General features: G+C 36.8%; 2 protein-coding genes across 2 annotated transcripts in view; one reads left to right on the plus strand and one right to left on the minus strand.

Annotated features, from left to right (window-relative positions):
* Positions 1–2,319: 2,319 nt before the first annotated feature.
* Positions 2,320–12,236, minus strand: prelid3b (PRELI domain containing 3). The gene is given in 6 exon segments (NM_199734.1): positions 2,320–3,411; positions 3,688–3,790; positions 3,880–3,950; positions 5,189–5,278; positions 9,008–9,176; positions 12,125–12,236. Coding segments are annotated over 6 exon segments (582 nt in total). The 5' UTR covers positions 12,157–12,236; the 3' UTR covers positions 2,320–3,294.
* A 7,500-nt stretch (positions 12,237–19,736) lies between these two features.
* Positions 19,737–25,739, plus strand: part of pmepa1 (prostate transmembrane protein, androgen induced 1) — a gene marked incomplete at its 3' end in the record, with an annotated part of 54,947 nt that continues 48,944 nt past the window's right edge. The window contains 1 exon segment of the mRNA NM_001002580.1: positions 19,737–20,081. Coding sequence (NP_001002580.1) covers positions 19,976–20,081 — 106 coding nt within the window.

A 25,739-nucleotide genomic window follows, 5' to 3' on the forward strand; every position in this document is an offset into this window, starting at 1 on the left:
TTTATTTCTCCACAGTGGTCAACTCAGCAGCTTTCATTCATTCATTCATTCATTCATTTTCTTGTCGGCTTAGTCCCTTTATTAATCCGGGGTCGCCACAGCAGAATGAACCACCAACTTATCCAGCAAGTTTTTACGCAGCGGATGCCCTTCCAGCCGCAACCCATCTCTGGGAAACATCCACACACACACACACTCATACACTACGAACAATTTAGCCTACCCAATTCACCTGTACCGCATGTGTTTGGACTGTGGGGGAAACCGGAGCACCCGGAGGAAACCCACGCCAACATGGGGAGAACATGCAAACTCCACACAGAAACTCCAAATGAGCCGAGGTTCAAACCAGCGACCTTCTGGCTGTGAGGCGGCCTTCTGGCAGCTATTTTACCTCTTCTTCAAGGTGTTTTGTGTCTCCAAAGTCTAAGCTCAAACATCCATCAGATTATTGATTATAGCATTCAGAATGTTGGATTTTCAGCTCTGAACACGTTGCAGCTGTTTTTGTGGCCTGTGCCTTTAATGCTGGTTCTCCTCACGCAACGTTCCCATGAGCCGTTCCATGAGCACTACTGAACTTCCTCTCTTGCCTTAGGACAAATTTGGAAAAACAACATTGTAGAAACCTCAGCTATTGACTGTTTAAGTGTGTGTTGTCACTTTTAAGTCACTTTGGATGAAAGCAACTATTTAACATGTGCATGATTAAATCAATTGAATATTTATTGTTAACAATTGTCAAACTGTACCTGTTGTCCTTATTTCCATACCTCTAAAACACATTGTACATTTCTGAGTGTGCCTCACACAGGTGAGTGAGCTTAACAAACCACCTGTAAAGTACACACTCTTTCATCTCAGACACTCACACCAGTTTTGCACCAGATACGGGCTGTTTCTCAGTATGTGTTCTTCAGCGATCTTGTGTAAGGTCATCATCAGCTGCCAAAGTTCAGTTCCAATACTCAAGACCGCAAGTACGGAGGACGCGTGAAACTTCCCGGATGTGATCTTGATATCGAGGACGCACCGATGCAGATTTGAGCACCGAATTTGCTCTGGAAGTCCCCGAAGTCATTGCGACTGGAACTGGGAAGCGCTGCATTTTATTTAGATTATTAAAGTTTAGAGATATCACTTGTTTACATCAGGACTCAGGAGTTTACCTAAATGAAACGGTGGAAGTAAACATCACTATGAGCATCTTAATAAAAGAGTAAACACATTAAGGGTGTTTGTTTGCCGAAATTCGTATTCAAATTTGTTTTATTTATGTTGTGCAGGGTATATTTATAATGTTTTTATGCAGAGAATTTATTTTGAAAAGGGTGAAAACAATAGATCGCTGTATGAATGCTGTGATGTTTAAATCGTATGCTATTTAAATGCGTAAAGGTCATGTGACCATCAGGAAGAATGCAGCATCTCATTTTTCACAGGATGCCCTCACCATCTCCCGAGTTCATTCTTCCGAGGACACCTGGCAAGACCGCTCTCCACAAGAACGCAAGTCCGTTCTCTGCATTCTTGGAATTGAGAAAGAGCCACTTTATAATCACTCCATATCTCTATTTAAACACTGTGCATTTCTGAGCGTGCCTCACACAGGTGAGTGGGACTGACAAACCACCTGTAGTAACACTCTTCTCTCTATACGCATCACACACTTTACTTAAACTCCATCTCACAAAGACTCAATAAGGAAAGCAATGTTTACATGTCAATATACCACACAATCATGCTGCACTAGTTTTCCTCAATCTTAAATGCACAATATTGTTCAGTGTTGTGTAAAAGTACTTGTAGACTGCAGGTTATGTGTATAGTTAAGTATTTATAGTATAGTTAGATTACTGCAGCTATGTATAGGTTTATAATTATGTTTATGTAGCACTATGGTCATGACGTTTCGTCTCAGAATTACAACCTTCAGCCTTGACTTGATGTATTTTTGGTAGCATTAGTTTTATAAATATTCATTATTAAGTGAAAGCGATCGGCTGTCTATTGGATCTTATTGCTGTTGTGATGGCAAGCAGCTGCTTATTTTATTTATATATTTATAAAGTGCATTGAAGCTGAGATACAACCTGAAAGACGACAATCCAACACTCACCATCACAATCATCAGCACTTTAATAGTTTATTTCACACACTTATATTATGCTGCTGTTCTATTGGGAGTTTTCATTCCAAACTGGCCGCCTCGCCATCTAGTGGCTGTTTCCCAAATAGCACTAGAGTGTCGCCTCTTGGTGATTCTATGCTCTTTAAATTTAATCGTCAAAACCATGAAAAGAACACAAAGCTGTCATTATGTCATATGAACGTTAGTTTATTTCCACATGTGTAAACCGCTTTGGCTGTGTTCACTGCTGCTGGTTCAGTAACACACACATACACACAAACACACACCTCTAAAACAAACTGGACTTTCCCTTCAGATCTCTCCACCACGGTACATTCCTGCAAATAACTTAATACTAAACACAGCTGTAACAAACATTTACATTCAGTATAAATGAGGAGTTTAAATGCTCGTCTTGATATTGCAGAAGCCAACATTCAGAAGCTCAACTGAGAAGGAACAAAGAGATCAGTGCATGAGCGATAACACGTCCGCAAACGACACCATCGACACATTCCAGATGGCATATCGGTAGCGATTACAGACACTGAGGTGCGTTTGCAGACGTGGGAATCACAAGGCCTGAAATAATAAACCTAGCAAATATAAATAAATAAATAGAATGTGTTTCCCCCTCCTCAAATCAAGCACAGCTGAACGCTGGAGTCCGAACACACTCTCTGGCCCTTCCCATCATCCCTCACATGATGATGATGATGATGTCACACTCTTCCCATCGTGCACCAGGAGCGTGCAGCAGCTTCTGAATAATCCAACACACACACACACCGGTGGTCCTCCAAATCCAGTCTGGATGAGCTTGTTCCCTTCCTTGATGCTTTAATAAGTGTTATAGTAAGAATAGTAAGTTCTAGAACATGACTACGGATCTTCAAGTGTACAAGTGCTGGTGAACGATGCTAGCCAGCTGCGTTTCTGGTGTTTTGGCAGTCCGTCTATTGTCTCCGAGACCCTGTCCTGTTAAACTGGTTGATTAAAACTAGCGTTGAGCGTCTACTAGCGCTCTCCTCTTCATGGTAATGTTGTGCGTCGCAGCGGTGGATGTTCGGGCGTCCCGTCAGCCTCTAATGTAGACACTGCAGCTCTCGGACGCAGACGTTCAGCTTCCCCATTGGAAAGAAGAGAAGAAGAGAAAGAGGAGATCATTTATCGGCTACGGCTGCAGCCATCGGCGTCCGCAGGGTTCCTCTCGCCGTCATCGCTAACTCCTCGATCTCAGTGTTCAGACGCCGGATCACCCACTCCATCGCCTCTCGACCCTGAACAATAAACAACACAGAGGGAGAGAGAGAGAGAGGTTTAAATGCATTCCCATATCAGCTCCTCTACATATTTCATGGCAAAACCAGATCAAATTGTGTGGAATATTTAATAATAAACTAAATTAAAACAATAAAAATACATACAGCAATAAACAATAGACCAGATGAAATATATAAATAATAATATAGAAGATAAAGGACAGCTCCTGTTGTGAAAAGCGCTATACAAATGAACTGAGTGACAGCAGCAGAAGTGTTGGTGTGTCTGCTGACCTTTCCAGCATTGGTGGAGATGGTGTTTGCCATCAGACCCTCCAGATAACTGCTCAGACTGACGCCCTTCACTGAGATGATGGCCTCCTGCGTGAGCATCGTCCTGCACGAACACACACACACATTCAGAACATCACACTAAACACACACAAGAGCAGAAGTGTGTGTGTGTGTAGGACAGAGGAATCTTACTTCTCTGGGTCCTCCGGGTGCGGCCGGTAGATGAGCCGCTCGTCCACAGAAACCATGTTTGTGAAGGTGATCTATGATGAGAAAAACAGAAGGAATTATGGGTATGACACACATGCAGAACATGCTGTTTACAACCAGCACCCTCCCAGAATGCAGCTCTATTATACTCAGACTGACTTGGTCTCATTCCAGACTATATATGTTGAAAGCCATCGCTCTGCTTTTGTCTTAAGGTCTTTCAGGGTATATACGGGAATCCTAAAGGCAATTTTAATACCTTTTTAAGACTTTTTAAAGAGCTTCTCAGAATATCATCACCACTTCAAGTTCTAATCAGCATCAAACCTTTAACGAAGCTCGGAAGAAGCAAAGCTTAAAGGATAAATCATGCGGTTGTTTTCGACAGGCTTCAGCCACTCTTTAAACTCGTCCTTCTCCAACCAGGAGTACGCAAACTTACACTTGACCATTTTGCTGTCTGTTTCACTCTATGGTTTCACTATTGTTTTATTTTTTGGATTCACTTCATGAGGAGAGCGCCGCAAATTATGTGACATCACCCAGACGGAGGAGCTTGGCTGGACGCGCCCAGCCCAAACTAATCCCGTGGATGGAGCATGCCGTTGATAATATTAGGAGGAAAATAAATATAATTCTGCTTTTTTGGAGCCAAACACTTTGGACAACGATAGAACAAAAATGAAGACCTCGTAAAACCTAATTAAGACTTTTAATACCTTTTAAGGGCCTTAATTTTCTCATAATTGATTCATCAACTTTTAATACTTTAAGACCCCATGGAAACGGTTTTAACACACTGAAGTAAATATTGTCTTCTTTTAAGAAATAATAAGCCAAAATTAAGCCCTCATTAAGAATAATTTCCTTAATCTGCTAATGGGTCAGCAAAATAAACCTGTTTTTGCTTTAACATTATTTTGATATCTATCTACAGGGATCAACGCTAAGGATTTTTTACTTGCCCTGCCAAATTTTTACTGGCCACACCAAAAAAAAAAAGTTAATCGCTATTTGATTGTGTGTGTGTGTGTGTGTGTATCTATCTATCTATAAACTGTTTTTATCCATCCATCCATCTATCTATCAATCTATCTATAAAAACGACACACAAGGTTAAACTAATGCATTTACATATCATTTTTCTGCCGATTTGCTTCTATTAACCTCATTTATACATCACTTCAGATAAAAGCATCTGCTAAATGAGTAAATAATCATGTAAATGTGTGAGATATTGTGTTTACCGCTGCCATTCTCAAGATAAACCTCATCGGCTGACATGACTTACATTGGTGGACTGGAGCTCGAATGTTTTCTCTTTAGGGTCCACTACGGACTGCTCCTGGATGTATGTGCATGTCCGTGTGTTGCCAATGAGCTGTGGAAAAACAAGGCAGCAGGATTAGGTCAACATCACACAGAAAACATCCCATCTATAGAGTCTTTTTCAGAAAATTAGCTGTCAAATTAGCTGGATGATGTGTCAACAGAAGGTATGGGGCAATAACTGGTTTCAACGTTTACTGGAGTTTAGAAAAGTCAAGGTATTAAAACCACAACTATGTTTTGTTTCCAAGGTAATTGTAGAGTTTTTTTTAGCTTTTTTAGTTTTTGAAGCTAATGAAGAAGTGTTTAATTATATAGCTTGACATGTTCACTGACGCAAAATGTTAGAAATAAAATACAATATATTGTGTTAAATATAAAAAAGTTGTTGTTTTTTATTAAGACATTTAAAAAGAAATTAATTTACAGCAGTAAACAATACCATGATACTGTGATATTTTTATAAAGAAACTTATACCAGCCCATGCCTAGAGAACAAGCCCTTTATTTGTTTTTGTTTTTATTCCACCCATTTATGCATTTACTTGTAAAGTTATTTTAGAGCAATATTACTGTGTGAAAAGTAGGATAATATGACAAATCTCATATAATGATTTAAGTCATGCATTATATCCTGATATTGATATATATAATGATATGCTACCATTTCTTCAATTGCAATGAATTAATTGTGTATATATACAGTTGTCATTGACCGATATTGACCTAAAACTATTTAACAACCATTTTTGTCTCAGGATAATTTAAAATAACTAGTTAATTCATATAATGCTAATGCTAGTTTGATTGAATGTTGACTACATATACATACATATTCTCAGAATCATATATTCTCAGAAATGCACTAATGACATTATTAATTCTGAAAATCTGAGCATGTTTAATTAAATATGCAGAAATATAAAACAGATATTCCAAAACTAATCACTCAGGTCCAACATTAAAAACAGATTTCTAAATAAAATGCTAAATTACAAGATTGTCATGCAATACTGCGCTCGTATAAATGTTTTTCTATAAACAATCACACCAAATATAAAGAGAGCGTAATAGGAAATGACTTTTTATTTTGCCCAAACAAACTATATTGTGATATTCCACAGATCTGATGAAAAAGGCTAATGATCAGTAAGGCTGAACCCGATCTGCTGTTGGTACAAACTGCACTATAATTAACCCCTTCAACACTAGCATTATCCTGACCTGTACTAGTTCTGACTCTATTTACAGAGCTTGGCACAAAGCCAGAGAACAGTCACATGATCAAGGGTCAGATCTGAGCGATTCTTCTGCACGTCATTGATTATCTCCATCAAACTGATCAAAGGTCAGTAGAGCATCAAACGCAGCAGTGAGTTCAGAGTTTACTATGACTCCGATTCTCTGAACACACACAAGACTCACTTCCAATAACAACACTTTGATTTTACACTAGACTGTGAAAAAACATCAGTACTTTTACAGTTATCTGTATTTTGTGATTGTTTTTTTCCCCCCGTTTATTTCTGCTTCTGATTTGCATTATGGGACATTGATCTTTCCTTGACAACTTTTAACCTTGAGGGTAAAAGGTGTAGTCACAGCACAGGATCTGCAATGCTGAAGCTGGATTATAATCTATCATTCGTATGTGTCTTTAAGGCCTGTGACTGTATGAGGATTTTAAAAGCATCCAGGCATCAGAAGTTATACTGTTTATAACTTTAATAATAATACATTTTTATTGAATTACTTACACAACATGCAGTATGATTTTACATTTTCTGACTCAATTACTACCTGAATAAGGTTAGAAGCTTCATAAAACAAAACATTTTATTTCATATGAATTCATTTCATTTTTTCATTGACTTTACCTATGCTTGAAGATTGTTTATTATTTATGCAGATGATCTCCCCTACAGAATCATCCCAATCAGTATATAATTACAAATTCTTTTCCAAATAGAGACATTAAAGTCATATGGTGAAATCATATTCATATCACTATATATAATATATATATATATATATATATATATATATATATATATATATATATATATATATATATATATATATATATATATAATTGCAAAATATCACAATGTCAGTTTTCAATAGTGTACTGATTTCAGCACTACTTTGAATCATAGCACACATATCATGACTACAGAAATATTGAGCCAAATTTAGAATACCTTTAAATGTTTTTAGGCAGCTAGTCAGTATATAACAATGATTGCTGAAGGATTTAGTGACACTGAAGACCCTTAACTTTAATGTTAATTTTCTGAGTAGTGTAACTAAAACAGACTGACTGGAGCTCTTGGAATCATACAGGAAAGGTTTGGCCTTGAGCTGAATCAAGGGAAAGAGTCAAGGATGACAGAAGGGTCAGATTCAGAGACTCAATCACATCACAGCAGGCCGCTTCATTCAGAAACGAGACACCGGGACGACGTGTGCTGAGGACTAAACAGACAGATTTAACCAGGTCACCTACAGGTCAGAGAGCACCACTCTCCAGCCAAAGAACAACTCATGTCCACTGCACTGTACTGGGAAACAGAGATGCACCTATTGGAATGTTCTTAGTCGATTCCAATAACTGAATTATTTTTCTAAGTGTGACCTGTCGATACTGATTTTTGCAGATTCCAATATTCTAAGAACTGACAGTATATACAAAAATATACTGTCATAATGACAAATTCTCAGATTTTCTTTACATTTTAAAATGCAATTAATAAATTAAACAGGACAGTTTTCCCCCACACTGCAATAACACCAAGAAAAAGGTTGTTTGTATATTTGACTTTTTCCCAAAGGTACAAAAAATAAATGTTGAATATGCTTATGAAATAGGTTTATTTAGTTTTTAGAAATTAATATTTAATTAATACTTAATACAAATTTAAAAACCTTCAATGCCTGGTCTTTTTCTCTTTCCCCGATTATTAATAAATAGAAAGCACAGAGAAAATATTTATCTTTATACAGGGTTTTTTCTCAAAGTTTTGCTGTATTTAATGAATATATATTTATACTAATATATTTATTCGTCATTCATCTTAATGTCCTTAATTGTTGTTTAATTTTAGTATTATTTATAAATTAATATTATTATTTTTATTATTATATTCATTCATTCTTTTGCTTTTCAGCTTAGTCTCTTTATTCATCAGGGGCCGTTACAGTGGAATGAACTGCCAACTTATCCAGCATATGTTTTACACAGCGAATGCCCTTCCAGCTGCAACCCAATGCTGGGAAACACCCATACATGCTTGCATTCACACCAATTTAGCTTATTCAATCAATTCCCCTAGAGCATGTGTTTGGACTGTGGAGGAAACCCACACCAATACGGGGAGAACATGCAAACTCCACACAGAAACACCAACTGACCCACCCGGGACTTGAACCAGCGACCTTCTTGCTGTGAGGCAATCGTACTACCCACTGCGCCACCAGAACACCATTAATATTACATATATTATTATATTATTTCTTTTTATTATTGCTTTTGGTGTTGTAATTTCTTAATTGAAATCAATACAAACAGAGTTAAACTTAAAACTATCACCATAAAGGATTTGTCTTCATATTGTTCAGCCCTACAGCACGTCTTAATAGTTTCCAGTAAACGTGAGAACAATGAGCTACTGAGAGCTTCTCACTGTTTCCAGATTAACGTCAGCTGCTGATTATAATGCTGTAAAACATGCAAACGAGCAGATTAAAGTGTGTCATCTAGAAGAAAGGAGGAATTGTGTACCGATCTGACGATGGACGGCAGACCCCATTCAGTGCTGAGTAGACGCTTGCTGTGCAGGCGACCCTGCTGGTCCACGTTACGGTCCAACACGTCCACACCGAACACGCTGGGGTTCATGGGATTGGGGTATTTCTGCATGGCAGCTTTGGTCACGGTTTCCCATGGATGACTGCGAGAGACACAACAAACACATTCATGTTCAAACAGGATTTCGAGATCATCTGGAAAGCGGTGAATGCTCAGGGTGTATAATTATAGCTGTTATGAGTTATGTAATGTGCCTGCACGCATCTGTGCATAACTGAAACATGATCACTGCAGACTGACTTCAGTTAAAGCCATTATGAGCTGCGTAACGTCTTAAAATGTGACTGCTGGACATCACGAGACACACATTTAGAAGAGCATCTGATTTATTATATTACATCAGAAACCACAGCAGTGCCACAATCGAAACACTTTCTAAAAAACTGCACAGTGAAATTTAATTAAAATGCAGAAGTGTGTTTAATGTCTCAATAATACTCATTATTCAAAGGGAAGGATGTACATTTCATTATTTTAAACTGAATAAATTTGGGGAACAAAACGTGACCACACATCATTATACAGCTATAGAGAAACATTGGAAAGCACTGGAAATTATCATTTTTTTGTGTTGTTAGTTATGTGTTTGAGTAAAATAGTTTATTCTGTAAAGTACTGACAACAATTCTTTATTAAATTAAAAAAAAGATGTATTTTCAGCATAAAACAAAAAAACGTCCTGTTTTCAGACATGAGCTTGTTTACTTTTAAACAAGCAGTATACAGGTTTAACTACAGGAGAGTTGAGAAACCAACATCTAGTTGAATAACTGATTTTTAAAATCACAATTTAAAAAAAAAAACATTACATTTTTTTTAAATTCTGGAGAGAAAAAAAAGCCGTAACTTATGTTTTGTTTTTATTTTGGAAGAAATGTTCTTGACCTTTATAGTATAAAATGATCAAGTCTAGGCATGGGCTGGTGTAAGATTCTGACAGCATGATAACCTTGGATAAAAATATCACAGTTTCACAGTATTGTGCTCAAAGTTCTAAATAATATATTCTTTTTAAATGTCTGGGTAAAAAACAAAAACTTTTTCCCTCTTAAAAACTATATATTCTATTTTTTTAAAGCTTTATGATATTTTGGAGCAGTAAACATGTCAGGCTATATAATTCAAATGAATCATTTACTTGTGCCGTCTTCATTTGTTTAAAAAAAACACTGATTTCTATACAATTTAAAACAGTATCTTTGGAATTTTTTTCTGCTAAAGATACTGTTGTCCTAAAACAATTTTATAAATGTAAATAAAAAAATCTTGCACATAACTTTGGCGGTTTTAAAACCTCGACTTTTCCAAATCATCCCATGCCTAATCATGTCCCATAACTTCACCATGTCACTCAATATCTGTGCATTAACCATTTATAATTTAACGTGTATGTAGACTTTATGTAGTAACAATCCTTAGATTGTGCATGTATTAGTTGTACAAACCACTGGAAATTATCATTTTTCCAGGTTGTTAGTTATGTGTTTGGGTAAAATTTAAATTGTTTTCTGTTAACTACTGACAACAATTGTTCATTTAATTAAAAATGCTGTATTTTCGCTACACAAAATAAATAGATGTCATGCTTTTAGACATGTGTCTATTCATTTTTAAATAAGCCAGTGCACACGATTTAACTTCAGTAGAGTTGAGGATCCTTTATTTAGTTGAATTACTTAATAGTTGAATAAACATTTGATTTTTTTAAATGATAAAATAAGCTCTAAATTACTTTTTTATTTTAGAAGAAAATAATTTTTGGTTTAAAAATTAAAAACATTTTTAAATTTAACTCAAACCACACCTAATAAAAGCAATAAATACAGATAACATGAGAATGCTAAAGTGGTCTCTTCGTTATTTCCATAGCTTGACAATAAAACTGAACTTGCAGGCTGATTATCTATATTTATTATAAAAATGTAAATTTTTCATCCTAATATTTTTACATTTTAACAATAGTTGTACATCATTATACACATCTATATTAAGGCAGCAGGTGGTTTGATTCAACTTCATGTCCCTTTGTGTCACCATGTCATCGATTAAGTTGACGCAATATCCGTGCAATATCCATTTAATAGGCATTCAGAGTTTACGCATTACTATTAATCCTCGGTGTGTAAGAAGTCATTGATATATAACAGATATAAAACTCTTAAAATAGGAAGCTTCTGGCGGCTTCAGCTCGTACATTCCGTCAAATGAATGGATACCCGGTGACCGTCAGCAGTCACGTGATGCGTGTCTTCCGGCGACAGCCCATGTAGGGGAAAGGTCGCCGGCATGCGCTGTCAAGGAGAGTTGCGCAATGAGTGCGCGCACGCGGGTTCACATGAACATCTGTAATCCATATATATAACATAATATATACATATAATATTTAATCAGCCAGAGATGCTAATGCTGAACAACAGCCTGACCAAACCACTCATTGCTAACCAGCTTCATAGATATCTGCATATCTAGACTGAAGACTAATTAATAATCAACAAAAGATCTGTCTTAATCAATAATCAAGTGTGATCAAATCATCATCATTATTAGATTATTATTAGAGTTCACTCAACCAGAACTCTTAATAACATTAACTAAGTTGATTTAGTCCTCCAGCTGACAAGGACACGCGGTTAAACTGTCTCTAACTAGCCGGTTACTACTGTTAAATCTTCACAACTGCTAAAATAAGCTTTAATATTAGTATTATTGTCATACTGCAGTCTTTATTCGGTTACAGATATTAATCTTCCGTAATTATTAATCCATAAAGTCACTGCCGACAGATTCTGCCTCTCCGCATTAGCACAGAAGTTTCCAGATCATTTAAACACCAATAACACGGTTATAACGGCACATAAACACTCGTTACAGACAGATATAATCGTGAAATATGATCATTATGGTGTTGTATAAGCGCTGAGGCGGTTGGTCAGTTTGGCGCCTCGTGCCTCTTCACTCAGTCGAACTCATATTTTAACGGCCAAAACTCGGTTCCCGCTTCACCACGGTATAAGAAAAACCGTCACTCACTTGAATATGTGCTCGGACGTCCAGATCTTCATGGCTCCCGGTGTTTTTTAGATGTTTAACGGGCGACTGCTGCTCGGTGACGCCGCACCGCTTCCGCTGTTTGTTCGAGAACACCGATCCTCAGTCCCGCCCACCAGTGACGCACGCCCGTCGCAGAAGCTCTTCAGCCAATCCGAGCGCGGCAATCTAAATGGAAAATCTCCCGCCCAGAGAATGTCCGCATACCATTTAAAGTTCACTACTAGAACACGGGTTGCGTCATTTGCGCCATACAACTGCACATACTGTACAGGTGTGACACTACTGACCTGAAGGAGGACATTCAGACATCAGAGGACACGAGAAGGGCGTTTGAGGTTATTCTTCATTTGCAGCTTATTTACAGTCGCTTTGCTACCAGTTTCAGAACCCTAATGTCACTTCAACACAATATGGATATGGGTTATAATAGTACAGTCCTCAAACTGCTGTAACAGAACTGTTAGTCAGGGAACTCTGCGTGTATTAAACATTTGCTTTAGACTTTTTTAGTTTCACGAGATAGTTAAATTTAGTGTTTGCTTCCAGACCTTTGAATGATGGTTAAGAGGGAGCAAAAATGACATGACAGCATGTGACACACATACACACAAATATATATATATGAGCAATATCACACGAGTAGCAGTGTGATATGGCTGTTTATCGGCCCCGGTTGGGAGGTGTGCTGCGTGCGTTGCCTTAGTGCCCCCACCAGTGCCGATATACAGCCATATCGCACTGCTACGAGTGTGATATTGCGTTTATACAACAGTTTGACGACATAATTGTGTATATAAATACAAAATCAAACATGGAGAGTCTCAAAAAACCTTTTGTATGAGGAACTACTTTCTTTAAACTTTAGATCTGTAGTGTCTGCTTTTTGCTGGCTGTATGTGGGCGGAGTAATACACAAAGGGTAAAGAGGCTGTAGGAGTTCTGATATTGCAGAATATCGCACGGCTACCAGCCAATCAGAATGGAGAACCAGACAGAACTGTTGTATAAATATATATATACCACATATCTCTCATTTAAATTAATATTCTCTCCAGCTTAATTTACAGTAATTTATTTGTGCATAAACTTTAGTCAGTGTCTAAGACAAAACTGATAAACAAATCCAAAAAACAAAAAAAAAACTGATGATCGCAGTACTAAAATGCTACACCCAAATTACTAAGTTCCGGAAAAAAAATTACATAAATTGCAATAAACAGGATAAATCGAGAAAAGCATCCATCAAATTTAGTTGAAAGGTTGTAGTGGATAAAGACAGTGTGCTTATTTATGCGAGCACTGAATATCCTGATCCATCTCAGCTTGTCATGTATGATTTCCACATAGTCAATAGAATGATCACACACTCATAAAGTCCATCTGATGTGCAATAAACACTCTTTCAAGAGCAGGATTACTCAACATCATCATTACACACATGTTGCACACAGAGACGAAGTGAGAGAGAGAGAAATATACTAATACAAATGCACCGGTTATCATTATTTATTATTGCTGTTTATCCATACATGTGGATTGTTAAACGTACAGTTTTTTCTTATTTATTTTATTACTTTTTAACTAAAACTGTTTACTGTGTTTGCCATGTTGTAACTCTATCAATGCTTTGGCAATTCATTTGTAACATTTGCCATGCCAGTAAAACAACTAATGAATTAAATTGAGGGTCAGTGGTCAGCACTGTGACTTCACAGCAAGCTAGTTTGAGTCTCGGCTGGGTCAGTTGGTGTTTCTGTGTGGAGTTTGCATGTTCTCCCTGTGTTGGCGTGGGTTTCCTTCGAGTGCTCCGGTTTCCCCCACAGTCCAAACACATGCGCTATAGGGGAATTGATCAACTAAATTGGCCGTAATGTATGAGTGTGTGTGTGTGTGTGAGAATGAGTGTGTATGGGTGTTTCCCAGTACTGGGTTACAGCTGGAGGGGCTTCCGCTGTGTAAAACTTAACTGCAAATAGTTGGCAGCTCATTCCCCTGTGGCAACCCCTCATGAATAAGGAAAATGAGTTGAGTGTGTGTGTGTGTGTGTCAGAGAGAGGGAGAGAGGGATAATAGCGCCCCCTACTGCTCAATATCCTACACTGTGTCACTCAAAGACTGCTTTGTTAGTGCGTTCAGAAGCAAAAAAGTACTGAAATAATTTGACCCTGGCAAGCAAACACTATACAAAACGTGGATCATAAGAGAGAGAGAGAATTGATGTTTAATAACGTTTCATATATTGTTTTTCACCACAAAATATTCAGTGATTTAGAAAAACATTATTACATAATCTCGTCATTCACACTGATTTTTGTGAATTATTAACAAAAACACATGATCATTTTCACTAAAATACTATTATTATTCTACATATATTTTAATTAGTTTAATTTCATTTTTATTTTTATATATAAAAAAAACTTAGCAAGACATTTAGACGAAGAAATAAAAGCACCCAAAATCACAGCAGTGTCATTGTTCAGCAGAGGGCGCTGAGGGACTTTGTTTCTGCTGACCTCCAGAGTGTTTGTTTTTCCTACCATGGAAGAAACTTCCTTTAAAATGTCTGCTTTAGTGTTTTGCAGAAGAAAGAAACTCATGAATGTTTGGAAACACTCAAGGGAGAGTAAAGAGTGATTAAATGTTTATTTGGGGTTAACTGCCCTTTAATATCCAGTTTATCTGAAGACAGTTTTGATAGTTTAAATATTATTCATCCATTCATTCATTTTCTTTTTAGCTTAGTCCCTTTATTAATCCGGGGTCGCCACAGTGGAATGAACCGCCAACTTATACAGCAAATGTTTTACACAGCGAATGCCCTTCCAGCTGCAACTCATCACGGGGAGAACATGCAAACTCCACACAGAAACACCAACTGACCCAGCCGAGACTCAAATCAGCAACCTTCTTGCTGCGAGACAACAGCATTACCTACTGCTCCACTGCGTCACCATAGTTTTAATAGATTTGATCATTTTTTAACTAAACAGATTTCACAAGAAAGGACTATAAACATGTATCTGTGTGTGTGTGTGTGTGTGTGTGTGTGTGTGTGTGTGTGTGTGTCTAGACACAGTTTTTCCTGCAGCCTGATGCATTTGTTCAGTCAGATACACTCAAGTCACATCTTGCGCTGCTTCATTGTTGATGCTCTCAGAACACTTTATTTAGGTCAGATGACCAGTGTGTGAGTGTGAGTGTGTGTGTGTGTGTGTGTGTGTGTGTGTGTTTGTGTGTGTGTGTGTGTGTTTGTGGTGGATTAATGTCATTGTTTCTTCTTCACTCTGTTTTCCCTCTTGTAAGATATATGATCCCTTCTCATTAGTTCCTCATCTCAGTCTCTCTCCACTTGACTTGTCGAAACACACATGCATACAGGAACAGGAGTCTCTCAGGTGTTGATGTGGAGACGCCTTCTGGAAATTCTGTTGTACGGCGCCGTGAAAACGGCCGTGATTAAACAAGATGATTAGAAGCGAGCGATTGGTCCATATTTTAAACCCTTAAACTCCAGAGAGGTCATGTTTTGATTATCGTTGGTCTCATGCAGTCACATGATGCGATTTCGCACCACAACAGATCAATTACTGTAGTTATTGTGTTACCATAGCAACTCTAGAATCTCCACAACAGATCAATTGCTGTAGTTGTTGTGTTACTGTAGCAACTGCAGAATCACCCCAGCAGATTCAAGTACTTTACTATAGTATGATTTAAAAACATTGTAATGTTTACAATAAGTTACTATAGTATTTATTTCACATGGAGTGGAACACACAAAATTATATTTTACCAAAATAATGTTTCAGGTTAATCTAGTCATGTCTGCTCATCACTGTGTCACATGATTTAACTAAAATATTAAACTATACACATCTGAAATGTTTAAAATTGTTTTTAATTATAATTTAACATGTTAATTATGAATCGAGCCTGTCTTAATCAATAAATAATTCAACCTATAAATAAATATTAAAAAGAAATTAAAATGAATTAAATTAAATGTAAATGTAAAGTAAAATACATACATAAAAATAAATTACAAAATGTAATTAAAATAATTAATCAAATGTAAATTAAATCAAATACAATAAAATGCATAAATAAAATGAACAAAGCTTAGACTTGTAAACTTAAATAGTAGACTTGTAAAATAAAAGTAGACTTAAATAGCATCTATATACTACTCTACTCTTTGCTACTTCAAATGAATAAATAAAACTACATTCTGAAGCATTGTTTTTTATTGTGTAACTCAGTGAATTTTCACTCATGACTATATGCATTTTACTGATTTTTATTGTTTTCTGTAACTCGTAAACAGCGTTTAAAAACTATAAAAGAGCATCAGAACATGTAAAAATGTGAAATCAGTATACAGTCTGCAGTTATATCTGGGATGTGTGTCAATCTTCAGTGACGGCTCACACTGAACTGCTCTATTTCTGGATGATTCAGTGTTGCTCAACAGAGTTTTGCTCTCTGTCTGTCATCATGTGATTGTCCAGACAGATGACCTCGACACACTTCTCTAATAGTATAGTGCATTAATACATACTGAATTAATATTACCATATTTACAATGTAGCTCAGTGGTTTTAACACATTTGAATCTGTTTTTATTTGTTTTTAATCATTTTAAATGTTTATTCTTAGTTGTTTTTATTTTCTTATACTTGTTTATTTTATTCATGTTTATGTAAAGCACTTTGAATTACCATTGTGTATGAAATGTGCTATAGAAATAAACTTGGCGACACATATTTCAATCCACAGAGCACATATGTGTTATGTTTAAAATCACCGATATTAAAATGTATTGATTTGGTTCATTTGTAAGCAGCACAAATAATGTATAATTAAGAAAAAATAATGTGTGGTAATATTTAAAATCATTTTCAGTCTTTATGTTTATACAATCTTAAGATGTTTTTGTATTTCTGTGCGTGGAGTGAAATTGTTGACATGTTTATTAAAAATGAGCTGGATAAATGTTCATTGTGCTTTTACAAAAATACAGTGAGTCACAAGTGAGTTTATAACATATTTTGGCATTATTTTAGTACAAATGAATCACAAATAAATGAACTAATCCACATGGAATGCATCTATTCATTTTGTTTTCGGCTCAGTCCCTTTATTAATCTGGGGTCGCCACAGCGGAATGAACTGCCAACTTATCAACCATATGTTTTACGCAGCGGATGCCCTTCTTACTGCAACCCATTACTGGGAAACATCCACACACACACACATTCACACACACTCATACACTACGGACAATTTTTAGCACACCCAATTCCCTTTTAGAGCATGTGTTTGGACTGTGGGGGAAACCGGAGCACCCGGAGGAAACCCACGCCAACACGGGGAGAGCATGCAAACTCCACACAGCTTTGTTTAACAAACAGTAAATTAAATTACTCAGTCTTTATGTTAGCACACTGTAAAACATAACTGCCAGCTTTATCAAATGAAATTAGTGTAGTTAACTCAAAATTCACTGAAAGTTAACTCTACTCATTTGAATGAGTGTTGAACTCAGTGTTGAAGTGTTGAAATGTGCTAATTAAATACCTCTCATTACTTCAACTTAAATGGAGTAAGTTCACAGTACTCATACAGATTTTTTTTTAACTCAAATGGTTTGTTGCAATAGGTTTCATCAAACCGTGCGAGTTGCCTTCTCTTACTGGTTTTTACAGTTCTCAGTTGGTTTGAGTTCATTTATTGGGTTTTACTTTCCTCAAATTGCTTCGTTTAGTCAAATAGATTAAGTTCACAGTACTCATTAGGATTCTTTTTTTGTTTTTTTGAGGGTTTGTTGCAATCGGTTTCCTCAAAAGGTTTGAGTTACTTTAACTTTTTGAGTTTAACAGTGCAGAAATGCACTGGCCCAGCCGAGGATCGAACCAGCAACCTTCTTGTTGTAAGACAAACATGCTACCCACTGCGCCACCATGTTGCCACATGAAAGAAATAAATAAATACAAAATTTAGAAGAGGAAACGAACACTACACTAATACAGTAAAATATAATTAAAGTAAATTACATAAATAAATAAATAAATAGATAAATAAATAAATAAATAAAAGTATAGGCAAAGTCTAATCCCAAACAATATGCAAATGTGAGAAAAATCTTTATATTTTTCCACTATATCCATAAATCCACTCGGCTTTACTTATTTGACCGTAAAAAGTATTTCATCTTTGCAAACAGAATCACAAACGTAATATATTTTAATAAGTACAGCTCAGAATGAGAATGCTGTTCAATTATGTTGCTGTTTACTCCCATTATGCTAAGCAAAGTAAACCAATATTCATTGTTATTCTGAAAATATATGTAATGCAGACACTTCCAGTGTGTGTGTGTGTGTGTGTGTGTGTGTGTGTGTGCGTGTGCGTGTGTGTGTGTGTGTGTGCTGGCCACACCTGAGTGTTTCCTAATGTGTTAGAATAGTGATGTTTTGTTTGATCAGTAGTTTGTCCAACATGTCTGAACAGATCCTCACAGGTGTGTCTATCTGCGTCACACACACACGCACTTGCACACACACGCACACACACACACATTCAATAATCGTCAAAATTAATACATTTATAGCTAACCTGCAGTTATACAGTATATAGTGTCCTTAAAAAAATACATGTAGTGATATTAATAATAATTCATATAAAATAAGGGCTGCACGGTGGCGCAGTAAGAAGGTTTGAGTCTCGGCTGGGTCAGTTGGTGTTTCTGTGTGGAGTTTGCATGTTCTCCCCGTGTTGGTGTGGGTTTCCTCCGGGTGCTCCGGTTTCCCCCACAGTCCAAACACATGCGCTATAGGGGAACTGATCAACTACACTGGCCGTAGTGTATGAGTGTGAGTGTGTGTTTGGGTGTTTCCCAGTACTGGGTTGCAGCTGGAAGGGTATGCGCTGCGTACAACATATGCTGAAATAGTTGGTGGTTCATTCCGTTGTGGTGACCCCCTGGTGAATAAAAGGGAACACAACTGTTGGAGACTCAATTATTAGACTCAATGTCAGTGAAATTTTAGGATCTTCTGGAAACCGTGAGAAAAATTGATAATAGTCATTATTTTATGTGCATTCTAAATCTCCATTACACTTTTATTGTTTTGATGTCGTTTTAGACAAACTTTAAAATCCCAAAACGAGAGGAGAGCGCTTTATTCACTCAAATTATGATATAAAATACATAATATTTACATTAATTACATCTTTCAAGCACATCAAACTTAATCAGACCTAAAAGTGCGTAAAATATTCCGTCTGTGCTCTCTGTGATGTCTTTCCGTCCACACACACACACACACACTTTATTTGACTGTCCCAGTGAAATCGATCAATACAGTGTGTGTGTGTGTGTGTGTGTGTGTGTGTGTGTGTGTGTGTGTGTGTGTGTGTGTGTGTGTGTGTGTGTGTGTGTGTGTGTGTGTTGTTTGATCCCCGTGTGACTCCGATTGGCTCGCACGCTCTGCGAAAGGCCAAGTCTGGCAATGACGTCACGCTGTCTGCCTCGAGATCCCGCCCCTCAATGTTGGCTCCGCCCCCTGCCGCTTCCTAGCCAACTTGTACTTGAATGAGGTGCGCGCAGACGCTGGAAAGTAGTACAAACCGTCTGGGAATAACGGGAATAACGGGAATACTGGAGCACAGCGGCCAGACAGCGGGCCGGGGGCGGGGGGACGGCGGTTAGAGGACGGTAGACACAGAATAGGAAAAGCCTGCGTCAATGTTTTTATTCGACAACGCGCGCTGAGGCGACCGACTAACCAACCGACAAACCGTCCGTTTTTCACATCGATTTCCTCAATGTTCAGCTTCATGGGTCTGACGAACGGAACCACCGACACCCTCGCCAATGTCTCCTGTACATGTAACTGCCAGAGATCCACTTCATTCCAGAGTATGGCGATCTGTGAGTATCTGCTCCGCTTTTCCCCCTCAGTACGTTAAAGCGCGAATCTCTGCCGTTTTCGGTGTTGATTCCCGCGATCACACGAGCCCGCGGTGTGTTTACAATCTTCTAAAGTTATCTAAAGTCACTGGTTAGACTCAGACGAACTCCTTAGAAAGTTTTGAAGGGGACTAGTTTATGTGGTGTAGGTAACTTATCCGGTTAGTGGGTGAAGCGGTCAGTGACAGAGTCTGTAATCATTAGCTCACAGCACACTAAAACTGTCTCGAATATGAGTTATAGACGAACACATATGCTTATGGAGATGTATTATAGTGAGGTTTTTGTGTTAGGGAAAGCTCTGGTGTATGTTTTTTTTTCTTCTCAATGCTTCATATGTGTGCATGTGTATGTTATGCTGTATTATACCACACAAAGTGGCTGTTGTTGACGAATAATTGATGAATATTCATAGGTGGGCTGTTATTTTCATATAATGGCACAGCTAAAGTAGTCCCATACCACATTACAGCTACATATCATCATCCTGATAGAACTCAGTTATTTCACAGACACCAACATTAAAATATAAAAACAAAAACTTTGAAGGAGATTAAAGGTCTCTTTGACAATTTTTTTTAATCTTAAGGCGTGCTGTTATTCTCAGATAAACGCACAACTAAACTAATTCCAGATCACATTAAAACTACATATCACTTGCAGTTAATCCTCTCAGTTATTTCTCAGACACAAAACAGTGAAGACTTTTAATGAGATGTGAATAGGTCAGTAGCCCTTTGTTAATTATTTGTAAAAGTTATTTTCAAATAATGACACAGCTAAAGTAGTTCCGGCAGGTTTTGAGCACAGCACCCGATCACTGTGCTGAATGATTAGAGTTATTTCACAGCTAAAAATGTCAAGAATAAATCAAAACTAAAAGGCTTTTAATGAAATGTGTAATGAGCAGGGCGTTGTGGCAGCATCACCCTTTCAGGCGTGTGTTATTAGCTAATAATTAAACAGCCTGTCATCAATTATTTCTTCCATGATGTGCAGATTCTTCTGAATGTGGATGCTTCAGGTGGACTGGATGCTCTTAAAAGAATTACCCATGTTTTTCCTGTAGTAATAGTGTATTATTAACTATGATTTGTTTTGGTGCACTGACTACACTGCTTTCTAAAAAATGTTGAGTTGTTTTAATCTGTCATTGGGTCAAATATCCACAAACTCAACTTTGTGATATTTTTTATAAAACTTAAATTACACTTTTTGACCCAACATTAGGTTAATTCAATTAAATTTAAATGACACATTTTAACACAATGTGTGATTTTTTTTTCCATATTTGACCCAACTTTTGGTTAAAAATAACCCATTATTTTTTTGTGTAAAATCAAGAATGTTTTTGCAACATTATGAAATATGCATTTAAAATGAATAAATAAAAATACTGGATTATTGTAATCCAACATTGGGTCTCATATAGACAAATCTAACTTTAGGTAAATTTTTTTCCAATCAAAAATCTTTTCACTAAATGATTGGGCTTGTCCATATTTAACCCAACATTGGGTTAAACCAATGCAGCATTTTAGTGTGTGTAGTTGATCAGCCATGGTTTTGCAACATTACCAACAAACAAAACAAAAAGAAAATGCAGGTCTTGTAACCCAAAATTGAGTTAAATATGGACAAACTCTGCTTTAGATATTAAATTTAAATCAATTTAAATTATAAATGTAATTTAAAATGTATATTTTACCTAAATGTATGATTTTTGTCCATATTTCTCCTAACATTGGATTAAAACAACTCAGCATTTTTTGTGTGTGTGTTAACAAAAGAAATGTCTAAAAATATACCTTGTTACCCAACATTAAATCTGATATATACACCCAACATTAGGGTAATTAAAAAAAATTAAATGGCTGGTTGTAAAACAATGTATGATCTTGTTCAAATTTGACCCAACATTGGGTTACATGAAATCAGCATTTTATTTGTGTGAAGTTCAGCCATGATATTTGAATTATTCAAATGCACCAAAAAGCCACATCTCTACACATTTACCATATTAAAGCAGTGGTTAATTTTGACATTTATGATGAGGATGAGCTCCTCTGTGACGTTCTGTCTGCTCCAGAATCCTCAGCTGGGAGTCGCCCGACTAATGCTTAATTTGTAGTGACTAACTCATTGTTCAGACAGCTGCCCCCTGTTGTCCAGCAGACTCATTCACTCATGGAATTTCTTTGAAGACGCGTGATTAACCGTCTTGCAAAATCTGTCTGCACTTTTCCAAGTAATCTTTTGCTGAACGCATAACAAGGTGATATGAGCTGGTGTTTGCGAGCCGGAGAGATGAAGGCGCTCGTGGGAAAGATGTTGAATTCCTGAGCAGATCTGGCTGTGTTTCTATCTCTGCCTGCCTGCATGTGTGAATGTGCGGCGTTCAGACCTGATCTTGCCCTTGTTTGTCTAGACAGACGCTCCGTCACGCCTGACCTGATGTTCTCTGGAAATGAAAGTAACACTCCTGCTGATATCCAGTTTATCAGGCTCTTTAAAAGTCAGTTCAATCCGGAGTTTGCTCTCTGCTGCACTGTAAAAACTGAACAGTATTCTGTATTTCGTGTGTTTTCTGTTTAGTTATGATGGTGAATTGCATTGTGGGATGTTAACAAATAATAATACACAAAGTAGTAATAAAAGAATACACAATTATTTTTGGTCAGGATTTCTAATAGGGCTGAATAATATTGGAAAACAGACTTTGCAATGTTTTATTTTTCTGCCCTACAGTAGCACTTTACATAAAGGTCATATCGATTATTTATTTACTAGCATGAACTAACAATTAACAATACATTTATTTTAATAATATTTATCTTGGTCAATGTTATTTCATGTTCATGTTAACTCACAGTGCATTAAATAATGTCAATAAGCATGAATTTAGATTTTAATGACGCATTAGTAATAGTGTTGAACTAAAATTAATAAATTCTGTACAAGTATTGTTCATTATAGAACTGCACAATATATCGTTTCATCATCAATATTGCACTTTAACAAAAATTAATTGTGTTTGATTATTTCTAAAATCAAGACTACACAGTGTTATTTTAGATTTGATCGTTGAATTTCTGTTCCTCAATATTGTTAGATTCTATTGAAGACCATACTGAATTGTGGCTCCTGCTGCCAGCTGTAATCAACATCAACTATTAAAATCATATCAACTCTGTTGCGAGTGCTCACAATGCAATATCGATGCTGAAATGTATATTTTTTGGCCTGCTGCAAGCGCAGCAGAATAAATGTGAATGTGGTTTGAGATCAGAGTCTCTCTCTTCATTGTTGTTTTTGAGAATTGTTTGTTTCAGAAATCTTCTAAATGGCTCTTTAAGCTGATTTCAGCTTTTAACATTTTCCTGGATGTTACAGTGAAGTCTACATGAAGTGCTCTGTTGTTTTCATTACGAGCTGCTTCTGGGAAACTGAATGCGTGGATGTGTGTTTGCTTCATTCGTCATCACTGAAGCTGAGAGAGAAAGATAGTGTGTGTCTTCTGGCTTCTGTCAACAACAAAGAAAACTTTACAACAGGAAGCATTTTGCATGAAAATAACTTCATACTCAGGCATCATTTTAGGCATTCATTAAAATAAACAAAGGCATGTTGTTATCTGTAGTTCTGTCTAAAATACACTCTGATTTTGCATTAATAATTGTACTATTGACAATTGAGACTGTTATAAAAATAATAACTGATGGCCAGGGTTGTAAAGTGAGTTGCTTTTGTCTCTGGAATTTTGGAAATATTCTGAATTGGAAACTTGACAGAATTTATGGGAATTTATTTAAATTATTTCAAGATTTAGAGGAATTTATACAAACTTAATACAAGGGAGGCGCAGTGGGTAGCATGTTCATCTCACAGCAAGAAGGTCGCTTGTTCAAGCCTCAGCTAGGTTAGTTGGCATTTCTGTGTGGAGTTTGCATGTTCTCCCCATGTTCGCATGTATTTCCCCCGGGTGCTCCGGTTTCCCCCACAAGTCTAAAGACATGTGGTACAGGTAAATTGGGTATGCTAAAATTGACCGTAGTGTATGAGTGTGTGTGTGTATGGATTCCCAGAGATGGGTTGCAGCTGGAAGGGCATCCGCTGCATAAACATATGCTGGATAAGTTGACGGTTCATTCCACTGGGGTGACCCCAGATTAATAAAGGGACTAAGCTGAAAAGATTTTGTAAAAAATTTGTATCAATATTTTGTTTATAAGCTGACATGGGCTCTTTGGCTGCACAATATATTGTGTGAGCATCGATATCGCAATGTGATCATTCGCAATAGTCACATCGCAAGTATATGCAATGTTGAGTCTGGATTATAATTCTTCATTTTGCAAGTGTTTGAGGCCGGTCACCAAGGGTTTTAAAACCATTTAGCTCTAAGGAAATTGGCTGTTTGTAACTGAAAAATTAGTAACGATTAATTTTATGGAATTGTTTATTCACCTTATTCTTTGCCGACAAGCAGCCGCAGCCATTTGAATCTTATTGGCTCAAGACTTCCGGTCTCTTTCACTTCCATTAATTTTTAGACGTTTAAAAGTGCTCGTTACGCTGCTTGATGTTGCAAACTAATATTTTCTTATTAAATTATTCTACTTGGTCTGTATAGTCATGCAAACATTTGTTTGTAGAGCAAGTAGTTTGACCGTGTCTGCCGTTTATTTTTCCTTGTCATTTCACCTATAGGGGACTGAATTGGAAGTTCTAAAACAATCCTGAAAACCGGCGCACTTCCACATTTTAAAATAAGGTCAATAAAACAAAGGCTGTGCAATATTATTTTACATTTGATTATTCAATTACTGTATACCTGAATACATTTTGACTTTTCGAAAAAAACAAAATGCTGTATATTTAATTAGCATATTTTTCTGTATTGAATTTATCAGTGCGCGTTACGGTAGTTCAGTGGGTAGCACAGTTGCCTCACAGCAAGAAGGTCGCTGGTTCGAGCCTCGGCTGGGTCAAATGGCATTTGTGTGTGGAGTTTGCATGTTCTCCCTGTGTTGGCGTGGGTTTCCTCCGGGTGCTCCGGTTTCCCCCACAAGTCCAAACACATGCGCTATTGGTGAATTTGGTAAGCTAAATTGTCCGTAGTGAGTGTGTGTGAATGAGTGTGCATGGATGTTTCCAAGTGATGGGTTGCAGCTGGAAGGGCATCCACTGTGTAAAACATATGCTGGAATAGTTGGTTGTTTGTTTTGCTGTGGTGACCCCAGATTAATAAAGGGATTAAGCTGAAAAGAAAATGGAATGAATGAAGTAATTAAACTATGCTTGTAGATTGTTTATTTAATATTGTGCTTAATAATATAAATGTTATGTTTAATTTACAAGACTTATTGTGCTCAAGTGTTATACAAATAAACTTGAATTATATTTTATGCAGTCCCCTACAGCCAATCCAGCTAAAGTGATTTAGAGAATCATTAAAGTGATTCTTTACATTTTTACAACTCGTCTAGTGAAATTGTATTCATGTATATCGCAGAATAAAAATATAGCAATGTGTGATTTTCAGTAATATGCAGCCCTAATGCACACAAACTAATACTTAAAATGACATTTTCAACTGATTTATTTGTAAGTGGAACT

The sequence above is a fragment of the Danio rerio genome, chromosome 6, assembly GCF_049306965.1.
Source record: "Danio rerio strain Tuebingen ecotype United States chromosome 6, GRCz12tu, whole genome shotgun sequence".
Classification (NCBI taxonomy): Eukaryota; Metazoa; Chordata; class Actinopteri; order Cypriniformes; family Danionidae; genus Danio; species Danio rerio.